The sequence below is a fragment of the Lepidochelys kempii genome, chromosome 3, assembly GCF_965140265.1.
Source record: "Lepidochelys kempii isolate rLepKem1 chromosome 3, rLepKem1.hap2, whole genome shotgun sequence".
Classification (NCBI taxonomy): Eukaryota; Metazoa; Chordata; order Testudines; family Cheloniidae; genus Lepidochelys; species Lepidochelys kempii.
Genome location: NC_133258.1, coordinates 184,640,785 through 184,662,615, shown reverse-complemented (window position 1 = coordinate 184,662,615; position 21,831 = coordinate 184,640,785). Strand labels below are relative to the sequence as shown.

The 21,831-nt window shown below is 43.8% G+C and overlaps 1 protein-coding gene across 7 annotated transcripts in view; it reads right to left on the bottom strand.

Moving 5' to 3' along the window:
* Window positions 1-21,831, bottom strand: part of FBXO11 (F-box protein 11) — a 197,778-nt gene that overhangs the window by 93,708 nt on the left and 82,239 nt on the right. For 5 of the 7 annotated variants that reach the window (XM_073339268.1, XM_073339266.1, XM_073339263.1 and 2 more), the window contains exon 4: window positions 1,533-1,677. The exons of 1 other annotated variant lie outside the window; for it this stretch is intronic. In XM_073339268.1, coding sequence (XP_073195369.1) covers window positions 1,533-1,677 — 145 coding nt within the window. The remainder of the gene's footprint in view (window positions 1-1,532; window positions 1,678-21,831) is intronic. One more of the 7 variants, XM_073339264.1, reaches the window with a different exon arrangement.

Below are 21,831 nucleotides of genomic sequence, written 5' to 3'. Positions count from 1 at the left end.
GCAAAATACCCCTTCAGAACCCAGGAAGGTGCACTTGGGAATTCCTTCCTGTGGGGTACCCTCAAGCCCCTTCACCCCGCCTCCGGGGAAGAGTGGAGAAAGAAAACAAAGGAAATCTACTGTTGCCACCAGCTAATTAACCAACGTGTGCACAAACCTCTTAGGACACAAAATCCAATCCTGTTCTTAAAAAAAGATAAATTTTATTAAAAACAAAAAGAAAGGAAATACACTTGAAAACTCAGGCTATTGCTAGATTTTAAAACCCACTTACAAAAACTAAGCATCAAGAATAACCTTCTTGAGGTCCAGCTTAAAGGTTACAAGCAAAACAAAAGCATTTGGGGTTAGCACAGAGGAGTCTACAAGCCAGAAAGAAATAAACAGAGATAAACCTAATCGCGTCTTCCTAGACATTTCCTGATCTACTTACATATCTGGGGTTTCTAATGAGTAGTTTCTAGGTATAATTTGATGATTTTTCATACCTGGCCCAAGCTGTTACAGCACAGCTGCAGTCCTCTCTTTGCTTCTCCCGAGAACAACAATAGACAGACAAAGGAGAAGTTTTTTCCCATTTTTAAAAAGTTCTAGCCTTTCCATTGGCTCTTTTGGTCAGGTGTCCACTCCATTTCTTTTACCTATGCAGGGAGACTTTTTAACCTTTTAAAGGTAAGCAAGTAAAGAACCACTACTAAGAGGGATTTTATAGGTAACTGGCTGGCTCGGTGTCCATAAAAGGGAGTTTACCCCCGCCCCCACTTTCATTTATCACAGCATCAATCAATATATTAAAATAAAATAGTTTTAAACAACTTGTGCACAATTGGATGGATCCGTGACTGGTCCTAAAATGTGGAGACTTTCACATAGTCATATCCTTTCGATAGTATAAGATGGAGCCTTGTTTTACAGGTATACTGTCACATTTCCATTTGAAAATGTATCTGCTGCTGTTACAAGTAACCCTGAAATTATTTGAACAGAAAGATATTCAAGTTCAATTTTTTTCTAATCTGGCATATTGGTTCTCAATTAAATAAGATTTTTTCAGGATCTCAATAACCCTAAAAAGAGAAAAAGTCCACATACCCAACACCAATGAATTCTTTTTAAAAATCCAAACAAATAAAAATCCTAGTGCACTTGTAGGCAAGATCTTCCTTAACACTTATAGGAAGAGTTTGCTATCTTGGACCAAGGTATACAATTCCCACACAAACTTTGGGTGGGGGGGGGGGAAGGTACTAAAAGAATAGGTAATTGAACTTTCAGATAACATTATTAAACAGGTATAATTCTAGGGGGGAAAGTTTTACTGTTTTTAACTGTATGTAACTGATATGCTTATGCATATCTGCTTGTAACAGATAAAGCTTACATAAAAGTAAGCATATTAAAACACAAGCATTTGTTTTAATTTAAGCTAATTACAATGCCTAACCAGCATTTTAAATTTTTCTATTGTACTTGGCATTTTGTGCAGCACATACAATATATCTCAAAATAATGAGGAATAGCTTTTCACTTACCACAAAATTGGATCATTAGCCAACTCACTGAAGCGTTTACACACACAAGCTGCTCTACAAAGATCTTGCTCCAGCAAGTAGGAAAAGATCTTTAGAACCACTTCATCTGGCAGTTTCTCCTGAAGATATTGTTCTGCAGGTGCTGCTATTAAAATATTAATGTACATCAGATTATTGATGCATTTAACCTACCCAGTTTCTGATTTAAAGCAATCCTTGACTTTCCCTACTATTCTAATGATTAGAGTGTTTTTTACACGATTAGTACTACAAATTGAAGGAGAAAAGCTATTAAACCTCACACAATACTAAACATTACACCCTCTGCAGCCTGAATCTGGCAGTATATTTAAACAGTAAATTTCATTGACTACATGCAATCTACATGCAGAGGAAAGCATGAACATTCAGCATAATATGGAGGCACTGCATGTGACTCAATAGTTAAGATTAATTTAGACCGGGGTTCTCAAACTGGGGGCCGTGACCTCTCCGGGGGTCACAAGGTTATTACATGGGGGGGTCATGAGCTGTCAGCCTCCACCCCCAAATTCCGCTTTGCCTCCAGCATTTATAATAGTGTTAAATATAAAAAAAGTGTTTTTAATTTATAAGGGGGGGGGTCACACTCATAGGTTTGCTATGTGAAAGGGGTCACCAATACAAAAGTTTGAGAAACACTAATTTAGACTTCCTTCAAATCCTACTTTTAAACTTCTCCCCTCAACCTTTTGATCAGAGCACACAATTTATTTGCGTATTATTATGCTTAAGTTATTATACATGCCTTTACATAGAAAAATTCAATAAAAGTCTTAAATGCTGTTTTAAATTTATTCTCTATCATTAATTTTTGGTGCATATCTCAGTATAGAAAGGAATCAAGAACTCCAAACCCTGGAGACAAAATACTATCAATCACCCAAGCACAGGACAGTTTTCTCAGAAGGGTCAATTGCCAGAAAACACCATAATAAAATGTCCTTGTTCTTCCACATTGACACTAGAAAAGGTATGTGAAGGGTGCTGGGGATGTGGGAGATTGCTATCCAGCAATGACCCCAATGTGCTCTGCCCCCTATTCCCTTCAATGTCCTTGCTCCGATCTCTATTTTAATGTGGGGGAAATGTAATTAAGAATTAAAGTTGATCATTTCAAAATGTTACCTTTAAAAAACATACCAGGGATTAAGCTAGGACATCAAGGTGGAAAAACGGGGACTATGGCTAGTACTGTACTCCACCCCTCATACTTTGCATTTTCTTTCTCCATACATTTTAGAATGGAAAAATTTTCCATTAGTGCATTTTCCTTGACAGACACTCTTCACAGCAGGGATATTCCCCATCTCTTTAGTCACTGAAGTCAGACCAGTACTTTGGCTCAGATTGTGTTCAGGACTGCTCCTCAGGAAGAACTGTACAGACCAGCAGCTTCCAGAGCTTAAATAAATAAACCTATACACAAGTTAAATAATATTATTCAACTCAAATCATTTGCTGCAGAGCCTCTACAACAAATTTAAGAATTGAGAAATTTAGGAAGGTTCTTAGAGGAACACACGTCCCTTTCAAATTATTTAACAAGCCAGCAAAAGCCAGAAAGATTCTGGACATAACTCAATCCTCTCAGAGAGGGTCAGGCTGGCTGACGTGTAAAATTCTAGAAAGCAAATTAATGGTGAGACAGACTTTCTTCTTCTCTGTCCCCTCCATATCAGGCACTTTGTTGTGTGATTTACAAAGGTGATATCACCTATATGGAGGCAGGGAGGAGTCAATACAGTAACTCCCTGCTTATGGTTGAGGTGGTGGAGTCAGAGGGTAGAAGAGAGTGGGGTATTTCCCAGGGAATACACTCCGTTGAGCCCTCAGGGGTTAACACATTGTTGTTAATGCAGCCTCACACTCTACAAGGCAGCACGAATGGAGGGAGAAGACAAAATATGCATTGCTGCAAACATTCCCTGCGGAAACTGAACGTGATGATGAGCCCACGCTATCCCAGTGGAGCACACCACTCCCTCCCCTTTCCAAAGTGCTGGGGGGTGCATGTGTGTGTGAGACACACACACAAGCACATTGTCCCTTTAAGTACGCTGACCCCACTCTAAGTACACTGCCTTTTAAAGTATATTAGCAAATTGAGACAGCAGCTGTTGCCAGCAAGTTCCCTTCCTCCGGAGTCTTGTCCTGTCCTCTTCCCCCCCCCCCCCCCTGCTCTGTGGAGATGGGGTACAGGAGCCGGGGGCAGGAGTGGGGAGATGGGGACACCCTGACATCAGCACTCCTCTCCCCCCACCCATCCGCTGCACAGCAAGCAGGAGGCTCCTGGGAGCAGCTCCAAGGCAGAGGGCAGGAGCAGCACATGGCAGTGGGGGGAGGCACACCTGAATTTCCCAGCACTTGATAGCCTGCTGGGCGGCTACTGCACAGGGAACTTAGGGGAGCGGATGGGGGGCTGCCAGCCCACCCTGGTTCCAAGCCCCCACCAGCTAGCTCCAACAGGCTGCTCTTCCTGCAAGCAGTGGAAAAAGAAGGCAGCTGCCAAACAACATTATAAGGGAGCACTGTGTAACTTTGAACAAGCATGTTCTCGAATAGATCACCGATGTAACAACAAAACAACATTAACCAAGATGACATTAAGTGAGGAGTTACTGTATCTCCAGAGGTGGTGGTCTACTCCATTGTGTTTTGAGAAGGCATGCATGGAATATGACACAGTGAACTTTCATTTCTCATTGCAAGATGTGTGTGATGTCTCCACCCACAATGATCATCACTCCTTTAAAAGAGTGAGCAGTAATACACTTGGCAAGAGCTGTACTTAAGGCTTTGAATGCCTTTGCTACGTACGCATCCTTTTGATGGTCCTATTCACATAAACTTATATTATACTTCAGTATGATGTTTAGTCTTAGCCAGAATGACAACAGTACCACTTCCTCTTATAGCAGGAAGATTACGGTGACATTGATAAAAAAAGGCCTGGTAAGTTTGAAGAATTACCATACTTTGATAAATATACAACTGAGGTTTCATAGAGAGTGTGCCAAGCTCCAAAATCCCTCTGGTTAAAGATGTAGTAAGCAGGTAAGTTACTTTCATTGAGAAGAGGCACAGACCAGAGTGGATTGATTTAAATCAAAATTATATAAATCACTGATTTTTATCATGATTTAAATCAGCAAGGAGGAAGCCTTGATTTAAATAATCTATTTTAATCTTGTTTCACATTTGTACTTTTTAATTATTTTCTTAAAGAAAGCTGATTCTCATGAAACCATGTAGTTTGCAACTAAATAGAGCCTTTACATTACATTTGGTTCTTTTTGCTATTTGTTAGAAAACGGTGAATGACATGCTTCTTATTTACTGGAGGATTAATTTTTATTTGTGATTTGTGTGATATTCTACTTTGATGGAAACGAATTCAATAAAAATGCATAAAAACACTATTTACAAACTTTTATTAAATATAATTACCTAAAATGTGCTGGATTCGTAAGGAAAAAAATGTTTCATAAACACATTTTGCATTGAAAACTGATTTATTAAAGGAAGTATTATCTGCAGTTAGTGAATTAAAGTGATTATTTCTGATCACCGTGTCCAAGATTTTGTAAGTAGTAGATCTCATCCTCTCACATTTCATTTTTGTTCAGAGATTGAAAGAGGAAAACAAGCTTTCCTGTTTTTTCAACTTCCAATCAATTACTTTACTTTTAATGAACTAGTCATTGAACTGCACTGGCTGAATAAAAGGAATTTAAAGTATTCTCTCTATACCTGCAGAAGAGGCAACTGCTGTTAAAAATCTGATGTAGCACTTCTACAAACTGGTGCTTACCCAGTTACTTCCACCTGTTCAGTGGTTTGACTTTTTGAAAAACCTTTGGCAAACAAACAAATACTGCTTAACATTAATTTTATTTAATTTGAATAATTGTAATAAATTTCTAGATTGTAAGTATAACAGATCACAAGTTTAGGCCTTAACATATGTAGTCCTAATTTCAAATTTAATTTTAAATAATTAAAAAACAATTTAAATAAACTCTAATTTAAAAAAAAATAATTCATTTTTATCCATGCTGGTATGAACATACTGACTGTTAAAGTTAGGAAGGTGGTTTAGGGAGGCTTGTAGCACACAAGTCAAGATCTCAACGAAAACCTGTGTATTACTGAGGGACTGAATGAGAATGGTGGTCTGGAGGGACCTTACTGTGGCAATGATCAGAGACGTTCCTTGATTTCTTACAACTGCAAATTTGTCTTTCCTAAGTATTAGCCTTGAGCAGAAAGACTAGAATGTTCTTTACTTTGGCTGACTTTGTCCTGATGCGCCCCTTTTAACACCAATACGTTATCCTCATTCAAGCGAGTCACAGACATCAACAAGTCTCCACTGAGATGCTAGGAGGATGTTTATTACCTACTCATTAAAAATGAATTACCAGTTCCTTCTTAGTACCCTAGCCGACAATTTTAACAGCATGTGATTTTGATGTAGAATACACCCGTTACTTTATGTTCTTTCATGTTGGTATCCTGAGCAAAGATCCAGTTATGTCTGAATCAGGTCTAAGTACCAATATGAAGGTCCAGCAGAAGGTAAACAGAATCATTCTGGTCTGTTCTTTTGAAATCATTTTTACTAATCTCACCTTCAATGGCTGAAGGGGAGAGATGGGCATATAGGAGACCACTTTTGAGATAAGATGACCTGAGCTGCAACTTCTCGGTGTGTCTTCCTCTCGTAGTAAGAGAAGGTTACTTACTGTAACTGGATGTTCTTCAAGATGTGTGGTCCCTATCTGGATTCCAATTGTGGGTGCGCATGTGCGTCATGTGTCCACCACGTGGCACGTCCAAGGCTTTAAGAAGCCATGCGGGTTGACAATGTTCCAGTTCCCTCTTACACAGCAGCACGTCATGGAGGTGATTGAGGATGGGTATTGGAATCCAGATAGGGATGACACATCTCAAAAAACCTCCAGTTACAGTAAGTAACATTTTCTTCTTCAAGTGATGGGCCTTAGGGGGATTCCAATCACGATAGAGTAGCGAGCAGTGTTCGGAGTGGAGGTGGGCACAAGAGCTCGACAGCAGTCACTGTGTGTAAAACAGCCTGTCCAATGACAGCGTCTGCCATTGTAGCCGGGGCAATGGCATAATGTGTGGCAAAGATATGGACAGATGATCAAGTGGCCACACGACAAATGTCCTGTCATGGAACGTCCGCAAGAAAGGCTAACGTGGTGGCATGAGCCTGCGTGGAATGAGCTGTGACCCCGGGTGGCAGAGAAACGTGACAAAGTAAAGCAGTCAGTAATACAGCGACAGATCCAGAGGGATATATATTGTGAGGAGAGCACACACCCTTGACAGCAGTCAGCAATGGCGACAAAGAGGTGGGGGAAAGTGAGAAAGGGGTGGGTGCATTGAAGGTAGAATGCAAGCGCCCTACATATGTCCAGGGAGTGGATTTCGCGGTGCCTTGGGGAGGTGTGTGGCCTGGGGTAAAAGGTGGGGAGATATACGCATTGATTGAGGTGTAACCGGGATGCCACCTTGGGGAAATATTTGGGGTGGAGGCGGAAAGAGACCTTACCTTTGTGAAAGACAGTAAAGGGAGGCTCTGCCATCATGGCTGCCAGTTCACTGACGTGACATACAGAGGTAACGGCCACTAACAAGATGAAATTCATGGAAAGGTGAGTGACTGAGCATGTGGCGAGGGGTTCAAAGGGCGGCTTAATGAGGGCAGAGAGGACCAAGTTAAGGTCTGAGGGAGGGGATGGGCTTGCGGACTGAGGGAAAGACATTGAGAAGGCCATGATGGAAGCCGGCAGTGAAAGCAGAGGGAGGAAGGCACTGAGTGCCGCCAGTGGACATAGAATCATAGAATATTAGGGTTGGAAGAGACCTCAGGAGGTCATCTAGTCCAATCCCCTGCTCAAAGCAGGACCAACACCAACTAAATCATCCCAGCCAGGGCTTTGTCAAACCGGGCCTTAAAGACCTCTAAGGATGGAGATTCCACCACTTCCTTAAGTAACCCATTCCAGTGCTTCACCACCCTCCTAATGAAACAGTGTTTCCTAATATTCAACCTAGACCTCCCCCACTGCAACTTGAGACCATTGCTTCTTGTTCTGTCATCTGACACCACTGAGAAGAGCCTAGCTCCATCCTCTTCGGAACACCCCATCAGGTTGTTGAAGGCTGCTATCAAATCTCCCGTCACTTTTCTCTTCTGTAGACTAAATAACCCCAGTTCCCTCAGCCTCACTTTGTAAGTCATGTGCCCCAGCCCCCTGATCATTTTTGTTGCTCTCCTCTGGACTCGCTCCAATTTGTCCACATCCCTTCTGTAGTGGGGGGACCAAAACTGGATGCAATACTTCAGGTGTGGCCTCACCAGTGCTGAATAGAGGGGAATAATCACTTCCCTCAATCTGCTGGCAATGCTCCTACTAATACACCCCAATATGCCATTGGCCTTCTTAGCAACGAGGGCACACTGCTAACTCATATCCAGCTTCTTGTCCACTGTAATCCCCAGGTCCTTTTCTGAAGAGCTGCTGCTTAGCCAGTCAGTCCCCAGCCAGTAGCAGTGCATGGGATTCTTCCGTCCTAAGTGCAGGACTCTGCACTTGTCCTTGTTGAACCTCATCAGATTTCTTTTGGCCCAATCCTCCAATTTGTCTGGCTCACTCTGGACCCTATCCCTACCCTCCCTCCAGTATATCTACCTCTCCCCCCAGCTTAGTGTCATCTGCGAACTTGCTGAAGGTGCAATTCACACCATCATCCAGATCATTAATAAAGATGTTGAACAAAACTGGACCCAGGGGCACTCTGATACCGGCTGCCAATTAGACATCGAGCTGTTGATCACTACCTGTTAAACCCGACAATCTAGCCAGCTTTCTATCCACCCTATAGTCCATTCATCCAATCCATACTTTTTTAACTTGTTGGCAAGAATACTGTGGGAGACCGTATCTAAAGCTTTGCTAAAGTCAAGGTATATAACATCCACTGCTTTCCCCATATCCACAGAGCCAGTTATCTCATCATAGAAGGCAATCAGGTTCGTCAGGCATGACTTGCCTTTCGTGAATTCATGTTGATTGTTCCTGATCACCTTCCTCTTCTCCAAATGCTTCAAAATGCTTCAAAATGGATTCCTTGAGGACCTGCTCCATGATTTTGCCAGTGTCATGATTTGCCAGTGTCATGATTTTGTCACACTGCTTGTTGACATATACAACTGTCACAATGGTGTTGGAGAGCAGCTGGACATGGCGGGACTGGAGGAGTGGCAGGAGTGCTCAGCAGGCCAGACAAACAGCGCGGAGTTCAAGGACACTAATGTGCATTCTTGTTTCCCTGGGTGACTAGAGGCCCTGGGCCATGTGGCCTTTCACATGCGCTCCCCAGCCCGCCATGGAGGCATCGTGGTGATGGTGGTGTGTGGCACTGGAGGCATCAAAGGGATGCCTGCTAGGAGGGAGGACGGGTTGCACCACCAAGTGAGGGAGGTGAGGATGGAAAGGAGGAGAAAGACCGGTTTGGTGAGAGGGTCTGTCTGCTGGTTGCAAGTCAAGCAGAGCCATCGTTGGAGGCAGTGTATATGAATGTGGGTGAAGGGTGTCACTGAGGTTCAGGCTGCCATATGGCCAAGGAGCGAGTGTCACTGTGAGATGAGCATGCATGGTTGACGGTGAAGCCTCACAATGAGAGCAATGAGGGGGGCAAAATGGTCTGACGGTAGGAAGGCACGAGCCATGACAGAGTCAAGGCGTGCCCCTATAAAGATGAGGTTGTGAGTAGGGTTAAGTACTGATTTTTCTTTGTTGCTGCAAATGCCGAGTTCGCCAAGCAAGGCTTGGATAGTGGTGAGGAGACGAGTTCGGGAAGGTGCAACAAGGAGCCACTCCTCGAGGTAGGGAAAGCGGGACTGCCCCAGGTGGCAAATATAGGCTGCCACGATGGCAAACATCTTGATAAAGACCCGGAAGGCAGTGGCGATAGCAAAGGGAAGGACTTGGAACTGGTAGTGAGACTTGCCTACCACAAAGCAAGGAATATGCAGTGGGCGGGATGAATGTTCATATGAAAATAGGCACACTTCGTATCGAGAGCCACAAACCATGCTCCATCAGGAAGACACGTGAGTATCAGAGGGAGCATGACCATCCGGAAGTGAAACTTGTGGATAATTCTGTTGAGCAAGCGGAAGTCCAGGATAGGGTGGATACTACCTCCTTTCTTCGGTGTGAGGAAATATGGGGAGTAAAAGTCACAGCAGTGATAGTGCTACGGCATGGGCGCTATAGCACCCTTTCAAAGGAGGGCATCCACGTCCTGTTGAAGGAGGGCGTATGGGGGTCTGAGGGACAAAAACCTCAGGGGGAGGGAGGTGAAGAGGGAAAGAAAAATAACTAACAGGTAGTACTTGCAGATGACATCCAGCACCCATCAGTTGGTGGTAATCTTGCCCCAGCTGCAGGAGAAGAGCGCAAGGCAGCTGTCAAAGATTACGTGGGGCGTAACTGGTGGAGTGGAGGAAGGTTTGCGGTTCTCTGCAAAGGAGTGAAAGGTTTTGTCTAGAGGAATGGTGGGTGAACGTGGTAGACTGCCGCAGGCATTGAGAGCGAGGGTGGCATTGGGGTTGCTCAAGCTGGTACTGGGGGTAAGGTAGGTAAGTTGGGCAGAGGCAGAAGGAGGATCGGTTTTGTCTATGATTGGGGGCCAGGGTATAGAGGCCCAGGGATCGGAGGGTGGCTTGGGAGTCTTTTAAGGAATGAAGGGACTTGTCGGTCTTGTCACTGAAAAGTCTGCAGTTATCAAGGCTTTGGAGCTGTGCTCCGGCTCCGCTCCAGCTCCAGGCAAAAACCTGCAGCTCCACTGCTCCGGAGCTGCTCTGCAGGCTCCGCTCCAAAGCCCTGGTAGTTATTGAAGGGAAGGTCTTCCACGGTAGTCTGGACCTCTTTTGGGAAGCCACTGGATTGTAGCCATGAGTCACAGCAGAACACCACTCCGCGATTGGGAGGCTGTATTGGCAGTGTCTACTGCAGCTTGAAGCGTGACTTAGGTGACAAATGTGCATTTGTCTATGAGCAACTGAAAGTCCTGTTATGTATCCGGGAGAAGGAAGTCAAGGAACGCTGCCAGTTTGGTATGTGAATGGGAATCATACTTGCCCAGGATGGCTTGGTAACTGGCGATATGGAATTGGTGGCCCGGAGAGGAGTAAACCTTATGTCCGATAAGGTTGAGTTTTTTGGCTGCCTGGGTGGGGGGTAGGGGTGGAGTGAAGGTGTTCTTGGCGACTGTGCTCTGTGGCCACCTGGACCACCAGGGAATTTGGAGGTGGGTGTTGGAAGAGAAAGTCTATATCCTGGGCTGGCACAAAGTAGCAGTGTTCAGCCCACTTTAGAGTAGGTGCACAGGAAGCCAGTGTGTGCCAAACTGCCTGTGCAGGCTGAAGGATGGCATTAGGGATGGGTAAGGCAGTATGAGCAGGACTTGGAGACTGAAGAAAACCTAGGAATTGGTCCTGAGGGTCCTGGATGTCCTCCACGGGAAGGTTGAGGAGAGTGGGTATATGACCAAGGAAGGCTTGATATTGAGCATGGTTATCCAGTGGCGAGAGAGAGGGAGGGATGAGTGTGTTGTCAGGTGAGGAACAGGCATCAGTGGGGACCTGTGGGGCTAGCGGTTATGACACTGCCAGTGGCACGGACAGATTTGGAGGAGCAGGGGCGTCCGAATGAGCTCCGTAGGCGGTGGTGAAAGATGGAGAGTGTTGATGGTGCACATGCTGGTACAGGCCACAAGCTGCCCAATAGAGCCAGGCATAGCGGTTGCTCAGAACCGGTGGTCCCCTCGGGTAGGCGAATTGCTCATAAGCTGGATAGGTGGATAGGGCTGATGTCTGGGCTGTAAGAATGGGCTGGCAAGAAGGCAGGATCCGCATCAGAGCACCAGTCCAAGTCTAAGGATGGGCCCAGCTGAGGCGGAGCCATCAGAAGCAATGGGACCAACTGAAAGTGGGAGGCAATGGAAGAGGGTCCATCAATAGGAGAGGCCCTTCAAGCGGGAACAGAGGGCCAACGGTAGCCGGCGGTGTGGTTTACGGAAGGGAGCCAGCTAAAGGCAACATCAGCATCATAGGAGTCAAGGGGGACAGGCATCCTAACATGCACGGAACCAAGTGGAAGAGACCAGACGGTCCCAGCATAATGGACGGTGGCAGAGGCGAGGACTGCGGAGCCGTCACCGGGGCAGAGGTCAATGACGCTGGAGCACGGTGCCCAGACTTATGCTCTGAGTGAGAGTTCTTCGCAGGGGGAGCTTCATTGTCGGCGCGCGACTTCTCACCCAAACTGGCACGGCTTGGAGAGGAAACGTGGTTAAAGGCCTATACTCTTAAGAATTTAGGTGTATTCTTATCACTTGGCTAATTATAGAGGTATAAAAGAAAGAATCAAAATCACTATCTGCTGGTGTAAGGGCCTTCTCTTACTGTGACAGTCTGAGTCCCTGTTCTTAGGCTAAGGCCTTTGGCTAAGCAACAGAGGCAGCCATAAGCTGGGAAGCGAACAGTCACATCCTCACATTCCAAACTAGTCACATTGAAATAAGGTGCTATTGGGCTGTTAGGCACTATCAGGACAGGACTGTATTCCTATCACCTCCAGAGAAAGGGAAGTGCCTAGAAAATGTAAAAGGAAACTTAGTTTGATAGCATCCTGTCTGGCAAGAACTCACTTATCAATAGCTGGGATGTGAAATCCTCACTTCTGTGTTGTCTTGTCATTGTAGTTCCCACTTTGCTATTGTTTGTCTGTATAATCTCTGTCTGGTTCTGTGATTGTTCCTGTCTGCTGTATAATTAATTTTGCTGGGTGTAAACTAATTAAGGTGGTGGGATATAATTGGTTACATAATCATGTTACAATATGTTAGGATTGGTTAGTTAAATTTCAGGAAAATGATTGGTTAAGGTATAGCTAAGCAGAACTCAAGTTTTACTATATAATCTGTAGTCAATGAGGAAGTGAGTGGGTGTGGGTGGGGGTGGGCATGGGCATGTGGGTGTGGGAAATGGGAGCAGGGAATGGGGGTAAGAAAATTGGAATCATGTTTTGCTAAAGGGGGAAATGGGAACAGGGAATGGGAGTAAGGAAGTTGGAATCATGTTTGGCTAAGGGTAGGAATGGGAATAGGGACACAGGTGTAAGGCTCTGTGGTGTCAGAGCTGGGAAGGAGGATACTAAGGAAGGAAACTGGAATCATGCTTGCTGGAAGTTCACCCCAATAAACATTGAATTGTTTGCACCTTTGGACTTCGGGTATTGTTGCTCTCTGTTCATGCGAGAAGGACCAGGGAAGTAAGTGGGTGAAGGAATAAGCCCCCTAACACTCTTGTGCCTGTGTGTGCTTCTTATGCACACAATGCTGCTTAGGCAGATTCGGTGGTGCCACCAGTGCCAGGTGGGATGGACTAGGAGTGGGGCTGGACACTGGTGCGGATCCTGTGGCGCATGAGGATACATTGCTGCATCCATCAGGAACTTACGGAAGCAAAGTTCATGAGCCTCTTGGGTTCGGGGCAAGAAGTAGTGGCAGATAGAGCACCACGCAGCGATGTGAACTTCGCTGAGGCAACAGAGGCAGCATTGATGCTCGTCGCTCACAGAGAACTAGCGAGGACAAGAAGCACAGTACTTAAACCTGGCTTGCCTGGGCAAAGTGCCCTAGCCGGGGAAGAGTGCCACCAAGAGGAAAGTCTTTGATTCCCATTCCTAATCTAGCAAACTGATTACTAACAAACTAATGGATTGGGAAAAACAAGGATGGACAACTATACTACAAAGAACTATATCCAGCAATAACAGTGCAAGCTAAGAGCACGGAGGAATGGGGGTTAGGACTTTGGCCATGTGGCAGTAAGGGGGAACTGGAGAGGGGTTGACCTGCATGGCTTTTTAAAACCTTGGAGGTGCCACACCGTCACCACGTCAACGCACGATGCACGTGCAGGTCAACAGACACTACTGTGAACAATTCCGGCTCAGATGCATGTGCACCTATGATTGGAATCCACATAGGGACCATCACTCGAAGAAAAACGTTTGGTTTTCCAACTAGACCTGGACTCAAGTAGGTTCCTCAATGGGCTTTCTACTTAAAATGCAATGATCTGGAAGTTGATTGGGTCTCCAAAAAGGATATACTCCTCCATTATGCCTCCTCTTTGGGCCACATCCCATGAGTCCAGATGTGTTGCATTTACATGGAATCTGGTATCTGTACTGATGGCCAGCCTCTCTGAACCCAAGATCAGGTAGCTGCTGCTAAATCTTTAAGAGCAACTTCTCAAGAGATGGAAGTCCCGGCTCCAGACCAAGATCTTTATATATCAATTTACTGCAATTGCAGGCTGGATGTGTAGCAGAAATTGCGGAGAGTATCTGTGCAGGAGAGTACAAGCTCAGGAGCAGAGTCAATAATTTAATAATTGAGAAAGATGTACAAATGCTGGACAAATCATAAATACTATATTCTGAAATAATTTATTCTGGAATGGCAACCAGAACCCATAGATGCTGGCATTTTGTGAGGACTACAAACCTGGCTCTTCCACTCATTCACTTAAAGCTGAAGGCAGAGGGCACTGGCTACTACGTCCTGCGTAGCACTGACTGTGAAATGGTCCTGATGAACTCATCAGGACAAGAGTAGACATATATCCCCTTTCTTTGAAAGGGGAAGGATGTATAGAGTCTTTATGAATACCCATGTGGAAGTTATGGGTCAAAGGGCTTAGCTACACAGGAAACTTCTACCAATTATAACACTATAATTAAACAGATATAAACCCCTGAGTTGACATACTTATTCCACCATACAAATGGCTTTTGGGGATTTTAGTTAAACCCCTTCCCAACAAATATGCTAAATCAAATAAAGAGACCTTCTCATACTGCAATAAGAGTGTTCACAAAGGAGATTATACCAGTATAAACATAGTGGTATAAATCACACGTTAGCTTATATTTGAATCTTGCACCAGTATAACTTTCCTATGTAAAAAAGCCCAAAGAAGGGGAGTATTGAAAAAGTTTCCTGTTGTATTAGAAACTAAGGTATCTTCAGTAACTCTTCCTATCAGTGTCAAGAGAAACCTCTTGGCCATCTATTAAAGATGTGCAGTCTTGGGAGGACAATGCCATAATGATAGATTTCGTGAAGCACTGGAATGCGTTACCTAGGGAGGTGGCGGAATCTCCTTCCTTTGAAGTTTTTAAGGTCAGGCTTGACAAAGCCCTGGCTGGGATGATTTAGTTGGGGATTGGTCCTGCTTTGAGCAGGGGGTTGGACTAGATGACCTCCTGAGGTCCCTTCCAACCTGATATTCTATCATTCTATGATTTCAGTATTTCCATTCAGAATATCTGTTTGGCTATGCTACTTCCTCAATGCCCTTTATTAAGGAGGTAGTAAGCAAGTTCAACCGTAGACAGGGTGATGAAGTCCTTATAGTATTTTGGGTGCATATAACATTTCTTCATTTGTCTGTTGGGGAATTCCCACGCCTCCTTAATTACTCCTCAACTGCTTTGTGAGGACATGATTACAGATCTCTTCTCCAAATGAGCAAGAATTTTATTTTTTCCTCCCATTGCTTGCTTGTTTTTCTATGAACACAGGAGATTGTAAAGTTAGATCTCTTTTTGTGCTTAACTCTACAAAATTATAGAATCATAGAATATCAGGGTTGGAAGGGACCTCAGGAGGTCATCTAGTCCAACCCCTTGCTCAAAGCAGGACAAATCCCCAACCAATTCCCAACTAAAACCTAGCTGAAAGTCTGAGATATCTTGTTCCAAACAGCAGCTTCAGAAGTTTTCCTTTAACTTTAGAGGATCTTTGAGGGGAGAATATTTCCATAGGTTTTTAAGACTTCAACAGAAGTTTTGAGGCCAATGGGATAGCCTATTTTACAGGATGACTAAAAAATTTGCTGCCCCTTTAAGAGCCCACTGTGAGCAACATCTTTTGCTGTCCCCTGGATCAAACTCCTGAGTGAAGGGAGAACCCCTGTGAGAGAAAGGGCGCATTATCAGGGTAACTATAAGGACAGAGGGTGGAGATGTGTGTTCCCAACATGTCTCCCAAAAAAGAGTAGCCAATTTATAACCTCTTGTGGGACTCATGGAGGTGGGGAGAGGAGAGAGGATCATCTCCAGTGGAAGGGGATTTGAACTGTTCAACTCCCTGCTTTCTACTACTAACTCTTAGCTGAGTGTGAACCAAACACAGAGAACAAGTGAACCAGAGCAACTCAAGACAGACAAGTGACCAATATCTATGGGGCTGCCAGAGGTGCTGAGGTACCTTAGTACCATAAAACATAGAAGGTAAACAGCTTCCATGGTGTAGGGTCACCACTGCAGACCTCTCCACCACCTCAGCATGAACCTCACCTATGTGGTGGCTAGTAGTAGGGATTTCTTCCCTCTTGAATGCTATGGAGTCAGGGAGCTCCATTGAAGTTTTCTTGGCTGTGCAAACTGTGGAAATGGGACTCCCATGCTTGAGGGGAGGGAGGCAGCCTTTTCAGGGGACATGCAAACAAATGAAACCTAATCCTTGATTCCATGCTACTACTTCTTGACCTGGTCCTCAGATAAGAGAGCTTCCCTGCAGCCTCCTCCATAGCAACATGGACCTTTGCCTATACACTGGCCAAGACCTGAGTTTCCTTGCAGCATGACCAAACACCTCACTGTGGATAATGCCAATGCGCAGGCTGGGAGCTTCACCTTTGCCTCCAGGAACCTACCAACTAAGAGCAGGGGGAGCTGCTTACCCGAGCCATCTGTCTGACATTTTGGATGTGGGGAGGGAAGTTACTGACCTTCTCAGAAAACCAACTGAAAGTTTTAAGAAAAACCTAGAAGCCAATGAAGAAACAGACATATTTAGTTAACACTCTTTTTGAAAACCTGGGAAAAGCTGCTAAAAAGGAAGACCTGAAATCTGCCATCTGTCCAGATCTGGATGCAAAGACATTTGGGAAATTATTCCTGAGAGCCAGTCCTAAACCCATTTTCAGAGCCAAAGATACAGTCTGTCTTCAGTTGCTGTCATAAATATAAAGGGAAGGGTAAACCCCTTTAAAATCCCTCCTGGCTAGAAGAAAAATCCTCTCACCTGTAAAGGGTTAAGAAGCTAAAGGTAACCTCGCTGGCACCTGACCAAAATGACCAATGAGGAGACAAGATACTTTCAAAAGCTGGGAGGAGGGAGAAAAACAAAGGGTCTGGGTCTGTCTGTGTGATGCTTTTGCCGGGGACAGAACAGGAATGGAGCCTTTAGAACTTAGTAAGTAATCTAGCTAGGTATGTGTTAGATTATGATTTCTTTAAATGGCTGAGAAAATAGCTGTGCTGAATAGAATGAATATTCCTGTCTGTGTGTTTTTTTTTTTTTGTAACTTAAGGTTTTGCGTAGAGGGATTCTCTATGTTTTGAATCTAATTACCCTGTAAGGTATTTACCATCCTGATTTTACAGAGATGATTCTTTTTTACATCTATTAAAAGTCTTCTTGTAAGGAAACTGAATGCTTTTTCATTGTTCTAAGATCCCAGGGTTTGGGTCTGTGGTCACCTATGCAAATTGGTGAGGATTTTTACCCAACCTTCCCCAGGGAAGGGTTGGGAGGATTTTGGGGGGAAAGACGTGTCCAAACTACGTTTTCTCAGGAACCCAGATAAAGTTTTGTGGTGGCAGTGGAAGTCCAGGGGCAAAGGGTAAAATAATTTGTACCTTGGGGAAGTTTTAACCTAAACTGGCAAAAGTAAGCTTAGGAGGTTTTAATGCAGGGCTCCACATCTGTACCCTAGAGTTCAGAGTGGGGAATGAACTTTGACAGTTGCTATGGAGACCGGAAAGGCCCCACTATGGAGACTGACACTGAGCAAGATTACCAACTGTCATACATCTTGTGTGACACTCATGTATTAGGAAGCCCAGTCTGCACTCCCACACCTCAACCTAAATGTCACATATTTGGCTGAGCTGCAGGCAGGATCTACAATTCCACCAGAGGCCACTACAGGCACCTGTGGAACCTGGATTCAGGCAAACAGGCCACATGTCTGTCTGCCTTTTAGGTGCTGCTCCTGCAGGATTCAAGTGGAAAAGGAGCAGCAGCAAGACAGACAGAGAGGTGGCAGCAGCAGGTAGGTAACTGGAGAATACAAAAGATAAGGGGGGCTCAATACTAGCCCTCAGCTCACCCTGACCCTGAACCAGACCCCAGAGTCCCAGCATCCCAGCCAGACCTCAGACTCCCAGAGAGACCCCAGGCTCCCTGCCAAAACCTAAACCAACAGCCAGAACCCTAAAGAGAACTCAGAGCCCTGCCCCCCAAAGAGACCCTACCCCAGCAGCAGACAGCATCCACCCACCTACCTTAGCACTCCCAGATATACCAGCACCCTACCTACTCTAAGAGCATCCCACACCCAGGCACAATCCATCCACCCAGACACTCAAACAGTACTCATGAACCTACCTCCAACAATCCAACAACCCCAGACACCAAAATAATACCCAGTTTCTCAACTACCCCCAAACACTCTCCAGGACCCACCGATCCAAGCATCCCACACACCCTAGCAACCACCTATTTAGTTTAGCAATCCCAATCACACACAAGCACTCCCCACTACTACCACTGAACCCTTAGATACCCTCCAACCCAATTGCCAGTTTTTTTGCAGTTCCATGTCTTACCCTCACCACTGCTCAGGGAAGGGTGTATACAAAAACGTTTATGGTCATATGCAACTTTTTGCACATAGGTAAATCAGCTCATTAAATAATTTATATAAAATGTCACATGGAGCCACACAAACATGGCAACTATGAGAGAATGATCACAGTCTGTTTGTCTGTCACGGGTGGGGGGTTGAGCAACACGCACACTATTCTTTACTCTCATACCTCTCACACCTCTCCACCCAGTTCACTAACTCCTCACTATCTTCTTCTGCCCGCACCCTGCCCACCGCTGACACACCCTTATTCTCATTTACAAAGGAAAGAATGTATGTATTTTTATTATTATGTATAAAATTGACAGCTTTTCAAGTAAATGGTATGACCATAAGGGACAGTGAGAAAAATGTGGGGGACTGGAGGAGAAAACCACTCTATCATTCCCACTCTTCATTCTCCTTCTCTTTGTTTTAACACAGTAAATGATAAAATTTGTAATATTTTAAAAGTATGGCTAATTGACTGGATCACAGCAGACATGATAAAGACTTAACTAATGGTAAAGTCTTTGCTGTGTTTTAAAGTTCTCTCTCTCTCTCTACTTGTGTATTATGTGTACAGAGGTGATTCATATTTATTGTTAGTTTAACAGTTGACTGAGAACAGGAATTAGTATGACCAAAAATGGGGGATGAGGGATTGAAAAAATTTAGAGTCCTCATATATATATATATAGCTCAAAAGTGTAATGGTCTCTCAATCCTGATGTGTAGCACTATGTCTTGTATTGAAGTCCTTTTGTCAGCTATAAGGAAAAGCTGGAGACTACACAACTGAGGAAAGCAAAAGATCAGTATAGACCCAAGTGGAAATTACTAAAAATAAGTGGGAGGGAGAAGAGGATTAGATGCAGATATATGACAAACATATTTTCTAAACCCATCACTATACTGTAAAAAAGTCAACAAAAATAGGAGGCTGAAAACACAGTTTTGGAACAGAAAGAAAGGCAAGTTACTGTGTTAATTATTTTTTGAGTCTGCATATTTATCTGAGTACATATACATTCAAGTAATGGATCAGTAGTAACCAATACTATGTGATGCACTAGTCTGTAGCATATTCTAGCATCTTCACCAGTTCCAGAGCCTTTTGAGCAGGAAGAGTTGGCTCGGGAAGCGCAAGATCAAAGGCAGTCATCTAATGTTCCAAAAGCAGTTAAAATGGGGTAGGAGGGTACATCATGGGAGAGGTACAAACATTTAATGACATCAAAGTGGAAGATGAAAAAGGTGACATGGCAAGCAAGGAGAGAAGTGGAAGTCAGATGACTTAAGCAGCGGATTTAAGGTGACAAGGAGGAGCAAGTGACAGAAGAGAGCAATGGATCATGGTAGAAGTGGTGTGTATCTGCCTGCAGATTGTTCCAGGTTAAGTAAGTAAGTTAAGTCAGAATATAGTGAAAGGAAATCTTTCTATTTTTATTTGGAAATTAAATGTCATTTGAGTATTTCAAACAAGCACTATACAAGACTGTCATTTTGTAAACTGAATTATTTTATGTGGGTGTTTCCATATACATTGAATTTTTATTTTAGTAAAGCAATTAGGAATTCATTTGGAATGTTAATATAAACATTACATTTTTCATCAAGGTTTTCATATGTTAATAACATATTTTCTTTCACAGAGTGGAAATAGTGTTGTCCAAATAAAGACAACTAAATGAGAGGGTTATAGAGATTAGAAAACTAACTCAAATTGTCAAAATAAGATTGACACACAATTAGATACTGTACAGAGACAGCTGTTAAAATTTTGAAATGGTGAACTCATTTTTTCACAGGAGTAACAACTCTGAGATAGATGTTAAAATTAAGAACCAGTTCATGGGCTATGTGTTTTTTTCAGATACTGTATGTGGTTGCCATTAATGCTGAAGACTTTATAATTGATCAGTACTATATTTTTGCTGTCTCTCTAGTTGGAAAATCCATGTAATGACAATGATTATCCTCGGAGATACATTCTCAAGGTTCCCTACGCTCTTCTCCCCCATGCCTTTACCCACACCACCACTATTTGCACCAGTGGTCCTGAGGCCTCACTCCATCTCTTGGTTCCCTATGATAACTGGTCCTCAGTGACACTGCACTGTCTCCACCAAAGGCAACCCAGAAACACCTTTACTAGCCCCCTCCACTAATATCTTCGATTATTTTTACTCTTTTAAAACAAAATAAAAACCCACTACACACACAGACACACACACCGCTACTACTCCTACAAAATTAGAATATGGAACAAAAAATTGAACAAGGAAGAGAATGAGAGCATCTGGGCTGGCAGACTGAGTGGGTTCAGAGACAGGCCTTTTTAGCCACAGTTTGGAAAGTGATCTGTAGCTGGCGTGTATTTGTCTACTAAGAATACTGCTATATAACAGTCTGCGGGCCCATAAACCATGGTTTGCAAGTCTTACAGTGAGCATCTGTGAAGCAATTCCATGCCGGAGCTGTCTGCATAATCTCAATGCTTTTTCCAAAGATGCACAGCACTGTGATCAGCAGTGGTTAAAAAATGGGGGACAGAATCAAGCTTGGGGATTAAAGGGATAGATATGGTGTAGAGTACAACAGAGGAAATCAGCAGAAAAAAATGTAACCAGAAGTAAAGCTTACAGCATGGAACAAGGAGCTGTCTAGGAGCAGTAGAGATGTCAGAAAGGTTGGTGTAATGAATATTATAAAAGCTGTGCAGAAGAGCAAACAAGGTTGAAGAATAAATAAGAGTTGGTGAGAGACAGTGACATACAGAGACAGACACAAAAGCCAAGTCAAAAGAGAGTAGAGGAATTGGTATAAAGTTAGAGATCAAACAAAGTTAAAAGAAATTGCAGAAGTAGAACCACACTGGTAGTTGTGGAAGTTGTTCTAGACAACTTCAAGGGTAGAAGATGGGGGAGGAAGGATTTATTAATAATAATTATTATTATTATAAAGCTACACATCGAAGTCAGAACTGGGGGTCGGCAGATAAAACTCACTCAGAGAGAAGAACCAAATAGAGTGGCCTCCCCCCGCAAAACAAAAACAAAACAAAAAGAGCTAGAAGTTACAGAACGGGTGGAGGAGCAGCCTAGTGCCAACTCCATGAGCTTCAGATTTGGAGAGTAAGGATAAAGAGAACCATAGGGGAGAAAAACAACAGATGCTGAGTTAGTGAAAAAGAACCAAGTTTTGATAAGAAGTGGAAGGACTCAGAGATAAATGGTCAGATCTTGCTGACAAAACAGGAGAAGGGGAAGTTAATGAGAGATAGCAAGTAGGTAAGAAGATGGTGGTAAGGGTAATAGGAAACGGAAGATGCTGAGAAAGAATGAAGAGGAACACAGATGACAGACTACATGCATGGGAGAGTGGAAACGGATGGGGTAAGAGAGATACACAAGCATTGTTGTGTTCCTCTGTTTTGAGGCACTG